The following is a 23,544-nucleotide window of genomic DNA, read 5'->3' as shown; positions in this document are numbered from 1 at the left end:
TCCAATAGTTCTGGAAGGTGGGTGGGAAATCTGTATAGTTTTCCAGATGGCTTTTACTCTCCAGAAACTGTCATTTACTATATCTATTACCATTGGGGAATTACTGAAATTGGTATACAGGTGTGACATTTCATACAGCAGTTGTTTCCCTTCCTTCAGTTAACATTTTACAATCTTGCTAATAATTGCTTTGACATGAAAAAATATTTCCCCAAGTTTTTGTAAAATGTCTTTCCTAAGGCTCATTTAATCATTTAGCATCATTATCCATCTACTCTTCTAAGGAAAAAAAAAAAAATCTGCAGCCTACCAGTAACCTCTTTGCATTTAAGAATAGCCCTTGTTTCTTTCTATCACCTCCGTCATTTTGGAATCAATGGAGAAAGGAATACAAATGTTACAATAAAGTAGTTAAAACTCATGTCATAAATCCTTCTTGAAGACTATTGCAAAATACCTCCATAGCTTTCAGAAACTAAATAATTTTTTCGCTGTGTGTAACCTCAGATTTAGAGACGTGTCTCCTAAACGGAAAATGTAAGATGGTAAGACAGCCACCAGACACACTGAGATGATTACGTATCATACAGTAGGCCCCTGCAGGTACAATTCCTATTGGTGGCTTCATCACACTCACCAAAGCTAATCAGGCACAATGGGCCAAACTGAGAAGGTGCAGCAGCTTCCCATAGCGAGCAGATCTTAGTTGCTCAAATCCAGAATTATAGTCTACAACCCATAGAGTCAATGGCCCAGGCGATTAACCATAGAAACATTCAGCTTCTCTAGGTATCTCCTCTTTGGCCTTTGCATTCCATGAGCATCCAGTAATTATATACCACTAGGTATATAATTTCTGCTGGAACCACACTAATTATCCAGAAACTAGGTAGGTTTGAGGGGCTCAGTGCACTGTCAGGATTAGCCATGTAGAAAGAGCAATCACTCTTTTCATTTCAAAATGCAGCTGAAGGCAAAGGAAATGATAGCAAGCACCTACAGCAAAGGAAGGTTACCGAAATTTCCAAGGAACAGAAGAACCAGCTTTAATTCATTCCTCATCCTAGATGGGCTTAAATCCACTGCTTAAAAGAATGTCTTGGCTCCCAAACCACATTTTATTCAAGCATATGTGGAGAACGGCATCCCAAATTGAATCTATGGCATCCTATGCTGAACAGTGAAGTTAAGTGAAGCTGCAGCAAACACTGCAAGAGTTGTAATGCCAGTGGAGGAGACATGGATTTGAAGCTTTGTAAGGAAGGGCCTCAGCTGGCAGTGGTGAAGCTCTGAGGAACAGATACAGATTCCTTCTTGAAGTTCCTCTCCTTATGAGAACAGGGCCACAGTCCAAACATGATTGCTTGTGGTTAGCATTTCCTAATAGCTAACTCTAGCCTTTCCCTTGCTTGGGAAATGCTATACTTTTTTTTTTTTTTTTTTTTTTTTTTTTTTAAACACTTGCCTAATTCTCACCATGACTTGAATATAGGCTCCAGGTTTTCAAATCTGGATCGGACAACTATTTAAGGTAATGCAGAAACAAGCTTGAAGGAGCCTAACTCTTTTATGAGATCTGGCCTCAGAATGGAACAATTCCTACATGCTTCCAAGAAGCTGTTCAAATCGAGCTTAAATTACCACTAGCATGGTAATTTTAATATGTTTGTGAAGCTGCTGTATGTCCAACAATGGATGCAGAGTAAGCAATTTTTAATGTCTTAAACTATGGGGAACACTAATAAATACATTTTGTGTCACTAAGAATCCATGTGAGAAAAGAAATGATCAGGAATATGGCATTTCCTGTGCTGCTAAACGTCAGGGTATGGAAACACAATTAAACATTCATGAAGCCCCTCACACTGGATGTTAATGTTCTTTTGCTCTGCCCCAGACCACATCCAGTGAGGTGCAGAAACAACGACTCTCAGCAAGCATGTTTAAGATTAAGCTTTAATTAGTGGCCCTGACCATTTGCCCTTTTCTCTCCACAAAGTTAGTCATCTATTGTGTTACAGTGAATTATACATTTGCTAGTTGCTCATTTTCATGATATGGTGCTATATGTAATAGGTGCTATACTGAGATGACCTATACGTTTCGATAAACACTTGGCAGCTGAAGGTAACAATAATACAATGATAAATAATATAAGTTGCAATATGTGTAACCTTGGAGAAAAGCTCTTGAATACTATTTCCATTCTTTCAGTCATGCAGTTTCCATACAAGGAGATAAAATTCTTAACAGCTATTGAATTTCCACAGAAATAAAATACATTTTCCAGAAAGAGTCAAAAATCATCCGTTATTCATAGGAAAATTTTGTAATAAAAAAATCAAAGCTTGGAATAACCTGAACTATGGAATAAAAACAGCATTTGCCTCTCCAAATAATTAAAAAACAGCAGGTCATTGTCTCATTCTTTTACTTATAGATTATGAATAAAGAGCTAAAATATAACCAAATATAATTTTATCTTTATGATGCCTTAAAGTATTAGAAAAAAAATCTGCCTTTAAAATAAAGTGCAATTTAATGTTTTTCTTTAAATAATATCTATTCCATTTTGTTGAGTTTCACTGAGAGTTTCCTTAATTCCATAATTAAAATCACTTTCACACAAAACATTCTTAAGAGCTGACTATTACAAAAAGAAAAGAAAATTAGCCTTTGAAGGAAAATAAAAGCAAGATAACACAGATATCTTGAATTCTGATGCCAAAACAAATAATAAAATAATACACCAAGTGAAAACAACATTCTGATTTGTTGTGCATATCTTACCTGTTTAACGTAAGACTACATACCTTTATGAACATAATGACCAGTCTGAAAGTAGTTTAAATGAAAGCTTAGAAGGGAATTGTAACTACAATTTCATTTTAGCATTATAGATTAAACGTGAAATATTAAAAACATATTATGCTGCTTGAATGCATTGCTTTAAAAGTGAGCAATCTGTGAATGGTTAAGGGATATGCCAAAATAAGGAATTAAATGGTGCAAGCATAGAGAGAGAAACTGCTTAATTTCCAAGAAATGGAGCACTGGTGTATATATATCATAAACATGGGCAGTGGCGCTTTTATTTTGGGGATTTGATTCATTAAAACACATTTCTGAGTTGTGGTGAGAGTGAAAAATCCTATACACACAGTAAGCAAAAACCTTAAGATCTTACTGTCATTTCTGAGTGAGTTATTCAGCAGTTGGAAAAGTGGGAAGCTGTCCCAGGAGTCCTGTGGCTGTGCCTCAAGTGCTGAATCCATATCGACAGAATAAAGAGACAAAAACTTCTCTGCATGCTCAGCCAATAATTCTGGCCACCAAGCAAATGCCTACAAACATGCCAAAACAGAATTATTAAACACAAATCACAAAGCAAAGAGATGCATTGTATCTATAGCAAATCATACTTGGATATGCCACTTCATGTCTTATCTCATTCAGAGGGATGAACAGGCCAAGGAAAAAACAAGAAAACATTTTATAAAACCTTGCATCGAAAATATAAGAAATCACATAAAAAATGTGTTGGGAAAGATGATATCATTGGAACAAAAATATGAAACTAAAAACCAAAACAACCTCTCTCACCAAAAGACTTGCTAAGAGCTCCTTTCTAAAAGGAGTATAAAACCCTGCAACTCTTTTTGCCAGACAGCAAAGAAAAGAAAGGAAGAAGGCCTCATCCTTGAAAAGTAACACTATGCTTCTTTTGATTTCATTCAATTCTAATGCTATCAGTAATCAGATTAATTTATTTTTCAAATACATTTTGCATAAGAATTTTGTTCCCATTTGTTAATCAGAAGGATGGTTTTAATGTGAAATATTATTCCTTTAACTTTAAGATTTTTTTTAAAGATGCAGAACTTTTTTTTTAATTTCTCACTTTGCCTTAAAGATGTAGACTTCTCATGATGAAGGTATCCAGTTTTCCTTCAGCAAATGTTATAAACGCATCTTTAGAAGTTCAGTAATGTCTATATTGATTTCCAGTAACTTAACGGTATGTTAGAATATACAGTTTTCTTCAGTTAAAACTTAGTTCCTTAGCTCAATCATAGCTCAAAAGAAGAAATCTGTGCAAAATCAGTGTGTCAGCAATTAACGACAGCTCTGCATTAAAGGCTGCTTCATTTCTACCTTTTGTACCTTCTTATCGAGATTTAAATCTGGGCTTTGGAGGGTAGGTACTGAAGTTGAATACTGGATCAGAGGGAGCTATATGATCCTGGAGTTAAAGATGAAGGTGAAGTGAGCCTATGAAAGAAGATGAATATCACACGCCGCTGAGACTGTTTTGTTCCGTTACTGAAAATACCTGATGGTGAGAAATACTCACACATACTAGGTAGGAAAATGCCTCTGCTTTCAAAAGTAGCCCTCTGCTTCCAAGTATCTCCATTTTTGAGTTACCAACACGGGACACATCTAGCTTGATCTATACAAGTACTGAGTTCCCACAACTTCAATTAAAGTCATTCAAATCTTTACTTGCATTTCTGAAAAGCAGGTCCTAGGTATGCAGAATTTTGTATCCAGACCTGAAAGGCGTCAAATAAGAGAATACTTTTGAAAAATGGACCACAAATGTGTTCTTGCATCCTGGGCTTTCTGAAGACTGCCCGTAATTCTTTTTGATATGGGGTGAACGACTGCAGCTTAAAAGGAGAAAAGATGAATTGGAGAGAGCTTTTAAAGAAATGTTGAGCATCCTCTGCTATTACTGAAAGGCACTTGGTGCATTGCAATGTGAGGACTTAAGGATGCTGATTGGCATCACAGTGAAAAGGACAGATGAGGCTTCAAAAATTTTGGCAAGAGTTTGAAATGGAGTCTTTACCCTCAATCTGGAAGAAGTCTCTCATTAGCAAATCCTGTTTAAATGGGAGCTCATTAAAGGAACAACCTCCTTACCCTAGAAAATAACTAACTGCAAAGAAATAAAGAAAGAAGAAAAGAAATGTATACAGGCGATGGCAGGTGTCCCTTCTAGGCAAACAAAACTCTTTTCAGAAAATATTACCAAAAACTCAAAACAAACAAAGCAAAAGCAAAAAAAACTGAGAAAACCAGCACATTCTCTTTCCATCTTCTTCCTCTTCACAAATGACATTTTGAATCCAGACAAAAATTCTTTCCACCCTCTCAAGAATTACCCACCACTGCTGGGGGCAGCAAGTAAGCAGAATGAAAAAACAAATACAACAGCTAAGATTGCTGTTCAATCATTATGGAGAATATGAAAACAAGCTAAAGGCAATTAGCAGTTGGTGACATACATTTTAAGAGAACAAAAACATTGACCTGATTAAAGAAAGAGTAAAGTTCTTAGATTATAGAAAGACACACAAATGTGGCAATACAAAACTAGAAATCATGAGAACAATTTATGCTGCACATTCAATGCACAGTTCCATGCTATAATGCTGAAAAATAATGTTTGTTGATGATGAATCACATACCTCTCTTCCCTGTGGGAATCCCAGAAATTTGGAAGTGTTATAAATTAAAAAAAAGAAAAAACTAGTATTAGAAGTGTGATGTTACTGTTTTAGAGACTCCTGATCCTTTTTTTCCACTGCACCATCAAACACTGAACATATACTTAAAATTATGATGTAAAGTCACCACACTTAACCTTCAGTTTCAAGTAGGAGAATGCATAATTTTTATGATTTTTTTCTCACATATATTGCAGTATCGAAAGTCTGCATATTTTATAAATTTCATTAAAATTGAACATTTATTACATGAATCAAAGAAGGGGAAAATAATTTTAACATTATAGCTAGTCTTTTCAGGCTGTCTTAGATTGGAAACTCTTGCTGAATTCATTTTCCTTGAGACAAATAAAATATATTTACCTTTCTGAAATACATCACATCTACGACTGCAGATAAGTAGTACAGAAAGTAATCTAAGAAAACCATGTTTACCATACAGAGTATCATTAGATCAGTTCTCTTTGTGTTTTTACCACAGAAGCCAAATATTCTTACATTAATGTAGTTTCTCAAAAGACAAAGAAAAACAATATATACATTTTATTAAGTAACCATTACAGAGTAACACAGTGGCAACAGTAGTGTAGAATGGGACCTCAAGGGAATTCATTTCGAATCATGGAAACAGCTGTTTCTTCAGTATAAGATAAAATATCTATAACAAGTTCACACATGGCAGATGTAAGCTAAAAACTAGATTCTATAGTGTGATATAAAACCAGATGTTTTGAATGATCATATTTATAACTATATATACTAAATCATGTTTATCCCTTTGCATATTTTTCTTAAAAATATTTATTGATTTTTTGGTGAACATTTTAAAAACAATTTCCTGAACCTTTGAAAATGAGATTTATTAAGTAAATGTTAATAATATATATAATTACATGTACCTGGTCAAGTTTGTTTTTCTAATACCATGCTATTAAAGGTGCTATAATTCTAAATATTCTAAATATTATGGCTTCTGTATCACAAAGCAAAAGACTTGAGAGTAAGAAACATGAAGTTGTTCTATTTTATCTCTTTTACCTTATAACAATGTTTTAAAAACGACAAGTTTAAAAGCAGTACTTTTCCAATTAAAAGGAGAGCAATGTGAAAGTGATTATTTTATCCATCATTATTTTTATGTTAAAATCAAGATCCATACAGCATGTTGGAAACTAGCATTTGGTTATGTTTTCTTCCTACTTTGAATGAGAGGTGAAAAATTTGAAGGAACAACTATATAAGGCTATGGCTGTTTTCCATACCATTTCACCACCTCCAGCACAGAGATCCTTTCTCTATTTTATGCTCTTCAGTTTTCATTTCTAAACCTACAGTTCATTCAAGTGAATTCAAGTAAAGTTTTATTTCACTTCACTTTTCATAAGCTTCAAGTCTCTTATTCCTCTGTAAATGTGAACTGCCTTAAACATATGTCAGAAAGTAAAGCTAAAATGTTTCTTGACAGAATTGCTTCGCATCAGGGGAGAAAAAACGTAGGAACAAACCATCCTCTACGGCAAACGCAGTTACGGCCTCACCTCTGAATGATGTTCTTCATTTTGCTGCAATACTTCGATACAGAGTTCTGCCAGGTGAAGAACCTCTTCCAGTTTTCTAGCAGGTGTTGCTTGGTTCATGGCCTCTATATGATATAGCATACAAACCAAAATTGCGTTAGTGAGAAATAAAACACAATAAATACTTTCAACTATAGCAAGAGAAAATGATGTGAGAAAGGAATGGGAACACTACAAAGTTATAATTTTCTCTATAAACAATTCCGCATGTTAAGGACAATCATGTCATACACGTAAATGTAGCTGAATGCCCAGATCACTAGAAACAGAAAATATTTAATTCACGAAAGAATCACTGATCACTATAAACATTTTCCAATTTAATATGTGAGATCCAACTGGTGCATCAATGTATGAGATGCTCAACTTCTGCAACAAGCAACTTCTAATTCTCTTCAAGGTCAGATATACAAAGACAGCAGACACTAGAGACCTTTTTTGTTATTGTACATTCAATACAATGCCATTCTCACTAGACGAGTCATTACTGTCACTACATCGGCAAGATTCATGCATTTTGCAGCAGTTAAAATTCCAAACATGTTTCATCTAAATAAGACCCTAAATTTTAGGTGATTTTAAAAATAATAAGAGACACAACAATTGTTCACATAACTAATTTCTTTATTCGTCTCCCTGCTTTTCAATAATAAGATTGAATCTAATGGTTCTTTTCGGTACGTAGTGAAAAGTAGCATTATGAAATAAAAATGTTATAACAAAATTAACACAAGCCTACTAAAAACTCCACATAAAAGAAAGCAGACACAAATGAAATGAGGATCAGTCAGTCTAGAGAACAGACTTCAGAAGAGCGCAAACAACAAAGGTAAAATAAATGTAACTAAAACTCTTAGAGGGCAATTAAACTCAGTTTAGTTTTAAATTAAGAAAAATCCATAGGACTATATATCCTAGGAGTAGTCATGGGAGATAGTAGAGAATAACTGAATTTTTTTGCAAACAAATTTTAATCAGTAAATTAAATATATTTGTCTAACTACTTCATTTTTATTGCTTGGAATAACATCAGTATAGCTATATGAACCTGTCCATTTAACAAGACTCTTGTTCCAAAGCCTAAACCATGAGAAGGAAATGATGTGCATATATGGGTCAATATAATCACATATAAAGTATTTTTATTTTAAGTTTGGGTCACAGATTAAACAGTTTGCAGAGGGCTTCTGAAGCTGATAATACAAAGTGAGTGAAGACCTCAGAAGTGCTGTTTCCTCATTTTCTGTGCATATTTATAGATCATGTGAATAGTCAATCACATGAATACACACCATGTGCAGAAAATTCTGCTGACATTTCTTTCCCACTTGATGCATTCATCGTGACATAGAATATTAGAAGATTAATTTAAAAGCTTATGTAATCTTCTTGGTGTTAGTAAGAATATCAAACTGCATACACTAAATATTTTTAAACACTTAACATTTCTGGCAAGTCAAAACAACTTTTCAAACAACTTAAAGGCAGTTGACCTTGTCCAGTTCTTCAAGACTAACACACTGACGCACAGGAGCTTGAAGAAATATAGCTTTAATGCAATTTTTGAAGGAACATTGGATTAGAATTCCAGTAAACATATACTAAAAGGTGACTATGAAAATGCATTATATTCATGCAAAAACAAAGCAGGCAAATTAGTTACTGAAGCAACTAATTTTCAAAGTAAACAAATTTTCAAAGCTCATTAAAACACACCACATAACCAGACATATTCAAATAATATGATTTCAAAGAACATAATCTAATCAAAAAAAGAGTTACCGTATGAACATGGACTAAACACAAAACACATACAAGGACACAAAACGACATTCACCATGTCAAGGTCATGATTATCTGTATTGTGCTGAATTTGCAAATTTGATATTGTAGAACATTTTATATAAACATAAGCACAACTATATTGATGTATAAGGTTAATTGAGGATAAAAAAGATTTGCCCCACTCCTCCTATTTAGCTTATAGTATAATGACTACTATTGGATTCGGACTTAGTGTTTTCTATGTTTATCCCTTATTGAAACCGGTGTTTCCTCTAGTGGTCAGTGTCTTTCCCTCCCTGAACACACAGCAAATACTATTCATAGAGCTAGGAGGTATCCACTTACACTAACGAGTCTTAGGAATAAACCAGTGATATTAATAGGGAGCATGACTGGCACATCTGATTTCAGCATAAACAACTCAGTTTATTACAAATTCAGCCTGCTTTTTGTAGTCACTGTTTGTTGGCACTAAAAAGGTAAACAAAATAATTGCATTCATAATTATACTTATTCCTAATGAACTTTAAATAAGCCATAAACTTTTCAAAAATTATATCCTGCAAGGGCTCTTCTAAATTAGTGGAAAGTAATTCTATTAATTATACTGACTTCTAGTCCCCATTTTGTAGCAGTGAAACTTGAAAATAAGTTCACGTGGAATAAGTTTGAGATAGCCTAAGAATCAAACGGACATCATTACTTGTAGAGAAAAAGATCACGATTTACTAGTTCACTGTAAGATTATCCTGAACCACCACTGCGATGAGATGATGATGAGGAGAAATGTGGTCTCAGGGAGGTACTAATTCCATTGAACAAGGGACTGGGGAAACCTCATATAGTTCTGGTCATCTGTGTTGAAGTGATGGATTTAAAACAGAAATGACACTGAAAGAATAAGCAGGAATGGAGAATCTTTACGGTCAGGTCAATGTTGGCACAAAAATAAATCAGTCAGGAGTAAGTTATTTAGACCATAAATTGCAAGGATTCCTTTCATTGCAGCACTTATGTTCAGAAATAGTTTTTCAATAGGATTAGTATGTAGAGGAGGAAAACAACAAGAAACCTAAATTTCCTTTAAATAAGGGTGTGGCAAGTTTCTGAACGTCTTAAAAATGATTAAAATATGGGAGAGACTGGTCTCAATGATTTCTAGTCTCACATTTCTATGAAATTCCCCATGCTACTACTCACTGAAAACGTGTAAATTATTCTTGATGCTTCATATAGCTTTCAGTACTATTATAAAAATCATTATTTTTCTACTAGATTTTCTACTAGCTTAGAAAATGCAACAGATAATTGGACTCCTTCTACTTCCTTGGACAAGTCACACTAATTTTGTTGTCACTCCCTTATTTGAGGGATACATAAATACATGCAATTTCATTTGGATGTTACATGTTTCTCTGAAGCTTAGGCTTCATTTAAGGCAGCTCCTTTTTGCGTTTGTAAGTTAGCATACCAGTGAGCCTTCTCTCTCCATAACTAAAGATCTTTCTCTTTCCAAAATCTTCCAAGTATGTGTTTATCAAAGGTATCACCATCATTTACATGGTGTATAAACAGGGGCCATAAAGTCATTCAAGAGAAAAAGAGCTAAATATTAACCTTATTTACCAAGCAAGTGGTACATTTGAAATATGAGTACTGATAAACTGTTAGCTGGAAGTTTTGGTCTCCAAAACATCTGAAGGAAATACTGTGCTTGTCTTTATAAGTACTGTTAAAAAAAAATTACAGAAAAGGAAATCAGTGCTGTCAGTTTTCATTAGGTTCACGATGTCTTTTGGCCCACAATTACTAAAGGTTGTTAAGATGTGTTTACACTGCTCAAACTAACAAGTTGCTGCAGGAGTCGAGTCAGTAAATAAGCTGCTTGACATCTTTTAGCAAATAAACAGAAAATGCTATCAATTATCTGTTCTCAGCTTCCCATTCTGCCCAAATAAAAAAAGCAAGACAGGCTTTGCAAATAATGGATGCTTTCTCAAGTATGCCTTATCGATGAGTCACATAGGTACCAAGAAAACATTGTTAACTGAGCTAAGTTAACGGACTAAAAAGCCATTGAAATGAAAAGGTGACTGCTTCATGGACCAACGGAGTTTAAGGCCAGAAGGGACAGTTAGATCATCTAGTCCGACCTCCTGTGTTACACAGGTCACAGTATTTCTCCCTGTCCCTCCTTTATCGAGATCAGCTGTATCAGTCTTGCTTTCCAGAAAACAGTTTATCCTTGAATTGAAGATAAATGTAAAATTCACTTTGTCCTCCCCCCCGCCCTGCCACCAACATGTAAGCACCATCACTGTTAAGCACATCACACGTGTGTGTTTAATTTCTAATCAGCATTTGCTTGGCTTTAGCTTCCAGCTCTTTGGTCTTACTATGTCTTTCTTTGCCAAGGAAGGAACACTTCATTTCCTGTTTACTTTTCCTCCGGAAAGATATTCTGCACTCTGAAATAAATCACTTCTCAATTATCTTTAAGGAGCTAAACTGATTGAAGTTTTCAACTACCTGCTTTCTCCAGCCACCTGCTTTCTCCAGCTATTAAAATATAAATATATATATATATAAATATATATATATATAGCTCCCGCTATTAAAATATATATATATATATATATCTTAACTCTATCCTTTTCAAAGAGATTTTTAAAACACCAACTACAGTATGACCTAACACTCAAGTACTTACCTATGCCAGATGCTTTCACCATCCTCTCTACTCACTTTGCCCTGTTCTGTTACAACATTCACATGTCAATACTGGGAGCTTTTGATGATCTGCTGCTCTGCTTTTAACCCAAATTCATTTCAAAATGAATGCCTTCCAGGTACAATCTGATATTTTGTAAGTATGTCCTGCTTTCCTTTTTATGGTAGCATTATTACTTTACAGTGTGCAATTTTGCATTTGTTATATTAAAACATCTCAAGCTTGAAAGAGTTGAAGTTACCAAGCAATCCAGATCACTCCAGCTGCTTTGCTATCATCATTTCTTTCCACAAGTCTTTGCATTCTCTGGACATCTTTAAGAAAAGATTTTGTATTTACTCCCAAATGATGATGGAAATGTGAAATAGCATTGGGTATATTACAACTCCCTGAAAATCCTTTCTAGAAATCTGCTGATTTAATGGCAATTACTAATTGATGCCTGCTTTCTCAGGTCTCTCAGTTAACCCATTCTTAATTATTTTCAAGCCTACTTTACTGATGTTGCACAGAGCTATTGTTTTTTAAAGCACTGTTATACAGTAGTATATCATATGATTTATGAAGCTCCAGTATAACTTTGTTCTGTATTTCCAAGCAATCTCGCTTAGCCTTCAAGCTAAGTATGGCTCGTGGCACATACCCAGTCCTGACAGCTGAGCTGTGTCTTTTGAGGGTGGGGAAGGAAGTGAGTGAGGCAATATGTCTTCCCAGGATATGCAGCACCACTCTGATACTGACCAATGATATGGGATCAGCTACATGCAGAAACAGGGACAAGGAGAAGGCGCATTGGTAGTTGGATTCTCCACCCAATGGCCAGTCATAGGAACCCACTGATTAAAGAGACCATCCTCCTCCTCAGCTGTGAGAAGTATGCAGCAAGGAGGTGACCTGTCTCTGGCCGGCCAGAGGCTTCCCACTGTTGCACAGCAAATATTCCTTACTGGTTTTCCCTGTAGAGTATTTCACCCTTCCTCCTCTCCTTCAAACAAGCATATCCAAAGACACTCATCAGAGCCAGACCTTCACCATGCCAGATGACCTCTCACAGGCCAATGGCAGGGATGCTGGGAAAACAGGAGACAGTCATGTAACATTTGAGAATGGCTCCTCCCTTCGACCACTGCTTCTCTCTGTGGCCAAGGAAGCTGAGAGAGACCCCAAGTTTGCAGCCCAGTGGGCCTATGGTATCTCCAGGTCCAGACAGGGCTGGAGACTTCTGTGGTGATCTTGCAGCTTAACATTCACTCCAGCTCATCTAGCGCCAAACTGCAACAGAACATCACTTTGCAATTTGACTTTTTATGTATGACTATTTGTGTTTGTTTTAATTTTCTTCTGTACCGTTGCACTGGCCACTGGCAGCACAGAGCTGTTGTGTTATTTATCAGTAACGCTACCGTGAGTTCTTCCCAGTGTTCAAGCCTGGAGAAAGTTCAGGCTGTCTACAAAACGGAGGTGTCTGACCACCAATTAATTCCTCTTTGTGCATGTGCCAGGACCAGACCCGCAGGAAGGCAGATAAAGTGATGACTGATGGCTGCCAAGCTCCTTCGAGAATGCACTGTGCACACAGTAGGGCATGGCCTAAGGAAGTCTGGGAGTTTCTGAGGGAACTTTGCCTGCTGGGATATTGTGCAGAGGGCCATAAATCTTACACAACTCTTTCCAAATCCTGTTGTGGCACATGGAGCCTGAATGAACCATCCTTTATTCTATACTGGGTTTCTTGCCAAGGCATCTAACTGGTTCACTCTGAATTGAAGCCTGGCAGTAGACTGACATTCACGCAGCGTGGACAGCTGGGGAACCCTTGGAGTAAAACAGGCTATAATATAATTTGATAATACAGATGTATCATAATTTGAGCTGTTCTGAGCCAGCTCTGGTCCAGTAGAACCCAATAACTCGGACTCTGTGGCATGCAAAACCAGCAATACAGCTTCCAGACTTGTATCAAAAGTAGTACAAATGTCAATAAACTAGAGCTAATATTACTAGCTAATGTTACTAGACCTGGGTTGACTCTCCAGAGTTAATCCACAACTGGGATAATCCACCCACATATAATTTAGATTTGACTATGGTGGATTTACTTGTAAATTCTCACAGAATTAATTCTGTAATAAAAAAGTAAGGAGTGGGCATCTGGGAGGACATGCTGTTTTTTTTCTTATTAAAAAAAAAAAAAAGTCTAGCCTTATAGGAATAATGAAATTTAGCTTTGTGAAGTTGACAACAGGCTTTCCATAATTACGTTTTAAAAATTAAATAGGATTTTCAATTCTGGGAGGAAAAAAGTTTTTAAAAAGTTAATTACCATTATCCTCCATGTAAGGAGAGATTATGGGATTTGTAGAAAGTTACAGAGTTCACATCTTCTTATAACCTATCTTTTTTATAAAGTGGATCACACTATAATGCCAATTTTTTCAAATTTTTTATAGTATTCAATGGATTTAACTTCATGGGACAATCACATAAATTATTTTTCAAAAAAAGGAATTTACTGGATCTTGTGAAGCTGGAAAAATTTTTGAAACATGAAATCTGAAAAGATAAAAGCAGAAGACAAAATTCAAAAACCTCAATTTCAAATTAGAGATCAATGGAACCTAATTTTTGATTCTATGAGCACTGGTTTTGACAACACAGCTGTTGTCATTCTGTACTTTCTTCTCTTCTGCTACTTCTAATTTCTCTTCAAAAGGGGAAAGTTTGCAGCACTTCTTCCTGTGGGATAAAACTCTGATGCAACAAATATGGCAAACTGAAGAGATCTGTGAGTGAAGGAAACTGAATAATTGACATCCTAGAATACGGGGAAACTGGCATTTGAAAGTGCAGATTGTGTAGCAATATTTTTAATAAATCTAATAATTATAGGAGTCTAAATTTTAGAAATTTACTAAATGACAAGAATAGCAAATTTATTGTCTGCAGGTAAAGAGAAGGGAAGAGTGAGGGAAAAGCTGTCAACCATAAACTTTAAAACAGATTTTGAAGAAACAATTAATTGAAGTCATAAAATGAACAGAAAAGAGAAAAAGGTGTAACATAGATTTGCAAACATAGGTTGCAATAGACTTGCCCAGTAGCCTTTTTGATAGGATACTTCATTAGAAAAGAAATTCAGTGGATCTCATCTATCTTTACTAGGAGATCTCATCTCACCTTACTAAAGCATTTCATACTGTGCCCCATGGGAAAACTAAGCTGAAGAAAAGGAGGATTAAAAAAGAAACTGTGGATTGGATAAAGAAGCTGTCTCAAGAGAAAGGCAAAGGACAGTGTTGAAAAAGACTCTCAGGGCAGAGAAAGGTTCCTTGTGCAGTTCCTCAAAGATTCCTCTTAGGTCACAGCTGCTTCTGTGTTTTCATCAATAACTTCAGAGCAAGCATTAGGAGTGCATTTGATGACAATGTTGTAAAACATTGACAATAGAGAGCAGGATCTGAAAACAGTAACAGAAGAATTGGACAATCCTGAAGAATGGGAAACAGAAATGAAATGAATGAATGCTTTAAATTGGAGGGTAATGCATTTGGCAAATAAACAGCAATAAACATTTGCTATAAACTTGGAACTCATCAGCTGGAAAACATCAAAGCTATGAATATTGAGTTGTATTAACTTTTCAGAGGACAGCTGTGAGACACAAATATGATACGGACATGAAAAGACAAGCATTCCTTCAATGTATTAGATGAAGTATTTCCAGTATAGATAGGGAACTATTAATGCTACTGCAAGGTGGCATGTCATGGAGGTGACTTTGCACAGTTCTAGCCACCAATGTTCAAGAAGGCTGAATACAACCTTTAATAGAGAAAGGCTCCTCAGGTGATAAAAGGGGAGAGAAGAGGAGACTAACACTCTGAAAGGGGAAAATAAAATCATATTAAAAAGTAGATTGCATAAGTATATAAAGATACATCATAGGGTTAGGAAGGAATGGACGTGATGAAATGCTAGTGAAGGCGAGAGCTATATAACATAGAGGACAATGTTAGCATGCTAACAAATAGGCACCATCTTATCTTTAAGGTGACTCATAACCTACAGAGCAAGCAGGACTTTACATGGGTGAAGTGTGTGTGGGGGCGGGGACAGAAAAAGGGAACTGCGGTGGAAATAACACAGGATGACATAGCCCAGCTGTTCAGGGGACTGTGGGTAAATTTACCAAAGGGGTATCAGGATGAGATACTTGTAAAAACAGGGAAGTGGACCTAGCAACCTATGGGGTTCTTTTCCAGACGCCTGCTCCAAAACTGACAGCAGGGATACTTGCTTGTATTCTTCTATTTCCATTTAGCCGCACAACAAACAGAGACCATCAAGATGTTATGTAGCTGTGCTCATTCATTTTTGTTTGTTCAGTGAAATGAACATGCATGGAGAGCTTTAATCAAGTCCTCTCCAGGTACAATGACTCTCTCCACTTGCCTTCTCAATTTCAATAATGTTTGTAGTGTTCTTCTTTTTAGTTTGGATAGATTCTTCTGAGCCTTGAGGGCATTTACATACTACCCTTCCTTTAGAAACTTATAAGTAATGAGTATGTAAATGATCAATGTCCTTTAAAAAAAGCAAACGCTGAGCTGCTCCTGACCCTCTATTGTATGGAGTTAACAGTCATTCAGCCTTTGGCAGTTTGTCTGATAGAAAGAAATATTGGGATGACAACTGTGATTTGTCTTTGAGCAATTGTACACTACACAGCAACTATTTGCTTTGATTTTGTTCTAATTTATTCTCTTATTAAATACGATTGGCAGAAGGAACCTAGTACATTCAGATACAGCACACTTCTAAAAATAATCAATTAAAAGACAACTACCTAATAATTCAGATGTTCACAATCTGTCTATTGATTCAGAAATGAACATCTATGACAGATACTGCCCTGTTTACTTCACAGCCATTTACCACTTTAATCCTTAGCCCAGTCCCTGTTCTACTCCATAGGAAGGCAATGCTCTAGTGCTGAAAAATGTATTTACATGTAAGGTTCTTTCACTTCTTGGAAGCAATGGCAGTAGCACTAGCAGGGTGCAAAAAGTCCATTACTCCTCACCCATTCTGATTTTAAATACTGTTATATGGGGAAAAGCATTAATTTCTGGGAAGGAATAAATGAGGATTTTTATTACTCTGTATGTGTTAACAGTATGTATAAATACATAAATAAAAATATGAATTTTGTGTAAGTAAGATCATTTTTCTGATAGGGAGAAAACAGCTGAGGGATGCATAAAGATTTCCATAAGCAGTTCACTGGAAGCTATACAATAAGCCTCTGAGGAATGTTATTTGCCCCTGGCCTCAGCATCTACCAGCCAAGTTATGTTCAGCACTATCTATAGGGAGAGTAACTCAAATTACAAACTGAGTAGGACGGGAAAACGTCATATACAAAATGATCTAAACAATACTTTCAGGTAGTGAAGTCTCAAAGGCAACATGTGCTGAAATGAAAATGGCTTGTACTTAAAAGGAGATTTGCACATACTGATACCATTATCATCTCCTTGACAAATTATAAACCCTTGCTGCAAATTATAAGGGCATTATATAAGAGTTCTTAGACACAGTTCAAAAATTATAATAGCAGGTTTGCTGCTGTTCTCCCCATAATGGCAATTATACTGACTGAACAGATTAGCTACTCCATCAGAATTTCAGCAATACATGCTGTAAGGAATGACATGCTGAACCTTGTATAATTGTCATTGCAAATATAATTTTTACTGAAAAAAGCTGTTTTAGGTTTATAATAGTACAACGACATGGGAGTGCTAAATAAAATGTCATCCTGCCTGCAAACAAATCCTGTTGATGCAAGTGCTGCTTATATCACGGTGTCTGCCATTAAGAAAGTACCCACCGTCTTCTGGGAAAGCATTGCGAGTCTTGTTCAATTGAGACTGTGAAAATGAGAGCACTTGGGGGATAGACCTGGGAACCTGGCAACCACACTGCTGAGAAAGGATTCTTGCAGCAAAAAGAATTTGCATGTTCACCTCTGTATTACCTAACAAGGACGCTCCTACAATTCAAGATCCTCTATACAGTATCTAGTGTGCAAGTTAAAAGGTAAATACTAATTATAAAGAAATATTTTTCCCATATTTTCTACCATAATGCAATATATAGTATTAGAGCTAAGTCTATTGTTTGTTAAGTTCCTAATGAGATCAGTAGGAGTTTTGCTAGTGACTCCAATAGGAGCAGGATTTGGCCCTGCTAGCCAGCCAAAAATATGAATGATACCTAAGATCCAATTTTATTAGGATTCCTTTCAGCTGCTTCCTCATTTGTGTCAGATAAATGGGATCGATGGGGCACAAAAACCTTGTGGAACACAGTATATTTATTGTTTTCAATAAAATACACTTTTCCTAAATTGTCTGATTAATTTACAGTTACATTTCCAGTCAGAGGGGGAATTTAAGGAATTATATTATAAATATAAACTGTAAACCTCTAGCTTCACCTAACACAGTGAATTTCCATTTGCTCACTGTATGTGATATGCTTTCCTCTCATTGCTTCTGTAATACAGTCGTTTGCCAGGTCACTTAAAGGACAACTTTGCTATTCTGAAATCTTAGGAACATGGAAATAGTTTCTTTCAAAGCATGCAAAAACTGAATGTAAAATGACTAACACTTCTTTTATTTTTTATTTCTTTTTATCATTTCTTTTAGGCTTGTAACTATACTTCATATCATCTGTGCTTACTGGTCTATATTTCTAACATAATGAGCTTGAGAAATAATTAATAAGAATAGCAAGTGTGTATGGCACAAAGAAGATCTGTACTTGAGGTGATACACATTATACAAATGTGTTCAGCTGAGGTTTCGGAATACAAAGATCATAGGATAAGATCTCTAACTTGAGTTTCCTCATTTCTCACTTAACTGCAATATTTTTCAAAATTTCTCATTCAAACATAGAGATATCTTCTTCAATAACTATATGATTATAAAAATACTAAATAGAATATCTATGCTATCTCATTTTAGGTATCTAACTTGGTAGGGAAACTTGGCTGCATTTGTATTTGATGGACTGAGATGGGACAGAGCCATTCACTAAGGAACCTCAAAATGCTCTGAATCACCTGCTTAAAGAACCTCTCTCCATTGGGAGATTACCTGGTTAAATCAGATATCTAAAGTTGCCACTATCGTGTTTGCTCATGTGAACTAATATTAAATAAGTTGTGGCATATGTGCCCACACCAATAGATTGTTTTCTCTCTTTAACAATTCTGAAAAGAGCTGTCATATTTCCAGGGCATTTAAAGTGTTCAAGTGAAAATCACTGGAAGTTTTGGGAACCAAGAGAATTTTACTTCTACATTTTTGAATCCTCAGTTATGAAAACTGTGTTTAAAAAAAAGCACATAGTTTTTATCATTTGCTACTAATTTCTGCTTCTTTATGGGAAAAAAAGCTCTTTCTCCTATAGAGAAGGGAGAACTTAGAAGTGGACCACCTTTCTCACCTCAATGCCATCTTTGGCAAGGAGCTCTATTATGAACTACCTTCATGAAACCTTTAAAATCCTCACCTCGGCCTTCTTTCAATATGAAAAATAATTTCATTCTAAGAATATTACTGACTCAGTGCCCCTTCCCATAACTGCTGTTGATATGATTTGTGGGAACCCCACAAAGCATCATGGTCAGGCTTCTATTGTGTCTGTGTGTACACGCCATTAAAAAGCTACAACAAAGTAGTGCGTGCATCTATTTGAAAGCACATACATGCATAGCCCCCTGTACTTCCATACAGTAGAATATTATTCCATCACAAATACTACTTCAGCAATGCTCTTTTTCTGATCACTCTGTTAATTATTTGGATATAAACACTCAAATAAGCCTCAGCACTATTGAAGAATATATGCCATAACAGCTTCGTGAAACTAGGAACACAAACAAATACCACACTCCCAAAACTCAGCTGTGACTAGTAAAATAAACATAACACTAAACAAAGGCATAGCAGAAAGATGTAAACCAGCCTTATGAAATTAGTTCTCCTGTCAAGGTCTTCATCAGTAAATCCAGCAGTTCCATTAAGAAACAGATACCATTTTGGCTGGCTACTATGAAGTTAACTGTCTATAAATACACAGTCTGATTTTGTATTTGAAATCTAAACTTTTCTGCACCATTTAGCTACACTTCTGTTAAAGAAATCATAATTGCATCACAATCCAAAATATATTGGATATCAAAATTATCTAAATTATTAATAAATATGCACATCATATTTACATATCAACATAAATGGACAATGCATGGACTATATTATATCACAGTTAATTGTCATGTTTGCCTGTGTTCTGGACAATGTTTTCAGATTGTTGAAATCCACAAAAATAACAAAACAATGGACACAATACACAATCTGTAATGCACGCAGACATGCACACAAATGGTAATCACCTGAGTCCTTCTCTGCTGTAGCTAAATGTAAAGCAAAAAAGGAAGAAAAAGATTATTGCAGAAATGTAAGATGGTTATTTTAATTTTATCAGGGTAGAATAAATATCAAATACAGAGTTTCAGTGCTTAATCTCCTTAAAATCATAAGTATAGCAGTGAGAGTCCTGACGGTCAGCTCATCCAGCTGATGGGTTTTGTCAGCTGAAGGGGTAATGGTGCGTGTTTTTATGTAGCATTTATATAGACCATATTTTGGGAAACAGTTTGTATATGTATATACTCACTGGCTGAGTCTGTATCCATATTATGCCTGGGAATTTAGGGACATAAATAATAGTAAAATAATAGTAATAGTAAAAGAGTAAGAATATAAGAATGTAAGAACATTATTTTGTTAGAACTATCTTTGCAGCTCTACTTCATACATAGCTGATATTCTTCTATAGCTGATATTGTCACATAGTAGATTCACCTGACTGACTAATGGACCTTTGAATATTTCTCCAGTCAATGAAGAATAGGGCAAGAATCCTAATACCATATGGCAACTACCTTTGAGGACATCAGGCATGTTCTAAATATAATGGTTTTATGCTTTCTGTATGCAATGTGAGGAGTAAGCAAGTAATACAAAGATTGACATTAATTACTTGCAAGAGAAGAACACCATTTTGGTGTATGGGACAGTAAAATATTCTCATGAACCTAAAGGAACAGAACTGAAGCTGTTGCTCAAAGCTTGTACTTTTTTTTCTGTATTGGTAAAAATATAGGATATCTAATAACGACCTCAGTATTGAAAGAGAAGAATACAGGTCTCCTTGCTACTAAAAACCAACATGCTTAACTTTTTGATGTTATAATGCTGGGGCCCTTCATTTTCAAATAGTATTTTAATCTCAAAAAGTATTCTACCTATTTTTCCTTGAGGTACTATATTCACATATGTAAGTTAATTGGCTATTGCACTTTGGCCTCTTACATTAGTGTAAATCTACATAAAGAAATCTAGTTGTGTATCAACCAAAAGACAATAACTCCACAAAGAAATTCACATCAGTCAAAACATGCCATGGGACAGACTTCTGTTTTAAGTGTGGTTCCAGCTTACTTCAGTGCTAACAATATGCATATTTTAAAGTGCAGAATTTGGTACTCTACTTACAGTTGAACTGCCACAATTCTCTAGGATACAGTTAAAAATCTTGGGCAAAGATGTATATAATTCCTTGTAAAAAACTTTTTCACAATCCAATTTACTGTCAATGAGTTTAGATACATTTTGCATGCTTTTGTCATCTTTTTAAAAGGTTTCTAATTTTAAACTGATTATTTCAACAAGGTTGTTAAACGACTAAAACACTGAACAACAAAAAAATCCCTTTTATGAACACAAAAAGCTAAAATCTAAGGGAAATGGTACTTTTGCTTTTTCATTTTCCAGAGTAGAATTAATATTCATCTTCCTGTCTTTAACACAACATGATATCATAATTAATTAAGATAAACTGGTTACTGAGATGGTTTCATGTTGTTACTCCCATGATATAATACTGGTTGCTATAGTGATGAGATGGGCTTTTTGTTAATCACTTGTAAGACTGGTTAACTCATGTTTTTCAGAGAGTTTGAGCAGAAATGGAAAAAGAAAAAGTTGGCTTTATAATACTGCTAAATACATGAGCCTTCCTCATTCTGCTGATATGATAACTTTATTTACTTCTAGAGTATTACTAGAAATACACACTATAACAGAAGATATTATGCATAAAAATGTTTTGTTAAGGTCATCATTCATTTCTTTTCCTGTTAATCCATTCTACTTCTAAAATAATAAATGTATAAATATGAATATACTTTTTTTTTTTACTATTCCTGCATATATCTGTACAGTTATATCTCAAGCTTTCTGTGCTTTATGGAGAATTACAGATGTGTCTTAGAAAGTTATTTCACTGTTATGACTTCCTTTTTGTTCTACATAAGGTTTACAAGTATTAAAATAACATTATGTATCCTAAGCCTGTTTTGGTATTTTTGAACAAAATCTTAGTTAGCTTTTCTGTATATGTTCTAGAACACACACAATTTCCAGAAAAAGTGCTGATTACAACCAGATCTGATATTTTATTCTGCATTCAGTAAATCAGGATGTAATTATGGTTTTAATAATCAGATTATCTTTATACATCTGAAAACACAACAGCAAAAATGAACCACACTTATCTATCTGTCTGCCTTATAAATACACTAGAAAGGCATCTATACCCAGAGTTTTCAAGTTCCAAGATACTGTTACTGCTGATAAGGCAAGAATATCCTGCCAGTAGTTTAATTACCAGAAATACTTAGAGAAATAAAAAATAATCCATAAACAACCTTTTAGATTTATGGAAAACTCAAAAGTAAGAACAAAGGGCAACTTAAATTAAGAAGTCCTGGTCTTCCATTCAAACAGGGTCCCAGGAGGCATATTAAAGCAATGAATAGGAAAAAGCTCCATAGTTCACCAGCTGAGATTTTAATGAGACATTTCCCCTTGCTGTGGAACGGGTTTGTTCAGGAAAGGGAAAAGGCTGCTCACAGAATATTCAGTTAATAGGCATTGTTGGCTTTTACAGCCACTTTGGCAGCTGACTGCTGTACTAACCTTCTATTTTGGCATATTCTGTAAGTCGAGTGTAATTGATCAAGGCAGCCTTCTCCAGACATTTTCTAACCACCTTCTTCACCTCTTCTGCTGGTATGGGGGTAGCAATATCTTTCATTAAAACCTGTGCCAGAGACAATCATACCACTTGGTTACACTCATTACTCAAAACCCAAGAGAAAATGAAAATTTCCTAATGTTATTTTAGCTCTGATAATGATTAAAGGGCAAAATCAAAACGGAACCATTTTGGTGTGGAACGGCAGCTCAGTTCAGCTCCTCTTTGACTGCATATATTGCATTCATACACAAATCAAGACTGCTCCTACAGTTTGGCACCTTGCAGCATGCCAACCAGCCTTTGTCTAGGTGACACAAAGATGAGGAGGATAAGAGCATTCCTTGGATGGGTTGCATCGTACCAGCTAAGGATGTGGATATGAAAATTTGTTTCGTTCTCACCTGTGGAAAAGTTTCCACCATTTCATAACCATTGATTCCTAAACAGTGTAGACCAGAAAGCGTGAACACCATCAGAACTAGCTATACTTAATGCTTTTCTTCCTTCATAAGGTATTCAAATTCAGCATGTCTTTTTGGTGAAAAATAATTAGCTGTATTAGGCAGGAGAAATACTGAACTTCCCATGAAATATTTTAAATGGACAGCTAGAGGAACAGCTCATACAAACTTTTTCTAAAACCCACCAGTTTTTAAAGCTTATAGAGTTTTAAAATGCAACTGTGAAAAAATGGATCACTTCAATTCTTGACCTTTTTGCAATTAAAGGAAGTCCTGTCACAACTTAATGAAGT

The 23,544-nt window shown here is 35.3% G+C and overlaps 1 protein-coding gene across 10 annotated transcripts in view; it reads right to left on the bottom strand.

Moving 5' to 3' along the window:
* CADPS2 (calcium dependent secretion activator 2) overlaps positions 1–23,544 on the bottom strand; it is a 326,801-nt gene that overhangs the window by 63,554 nt on the left and 239,703 nt on the right. For 6 of the 10 annotated variants that reach the window (XM_064506973.1, XM_064506953.1, XM_064506939.1 and 3 more), the window contains exons 16-19: positions 22,730–22,853; positions 20,080–20,100; positions 7,055–7,158; positions 3,188–3,344 (exon numbers count right to left, since the gene is read on the bottom strand). In XM_064506973.1, the coding sequence (XP_064363043.1) occupies positions 3,188–3,344; positions 7,055–7,158; positions 20,080–20,100; positions 22,730–22,853 (406 nt within the window). The remainder of the gene's footprint in view (positions 1–3,187; positions 3,345–7,054; positions 7,159–20,079; positions 20,101–22,729; positions 22,854–23,544) is intronic. The other 4 variants (XM_064506946.1, XM_064506976.1, XM_026113096.2 and 1 more) reach the window with 1 other exon arrangement.

This window comes from Dromaius novaehollandiae, chromosome 1 (genome assembly GCF_036370855.1).
Source record: "Dromaius novaehollandiae isolate bDroNov1 chromosome 1, bDroNov1.hap1, whole genome shotgun sequence".
Taxonomy (NCBI): domain Eukaryota; kingdom Metazoa; phylum Chordata; class Aves; order Casuariiformes; family Dromaiidae; genus Dromaius; species Dromaius novaehollandiae.
Note: the sequence above shows the minus strand (reverse complement) of the source record. Positions and strands in the feature narration are given on the sequence as shown.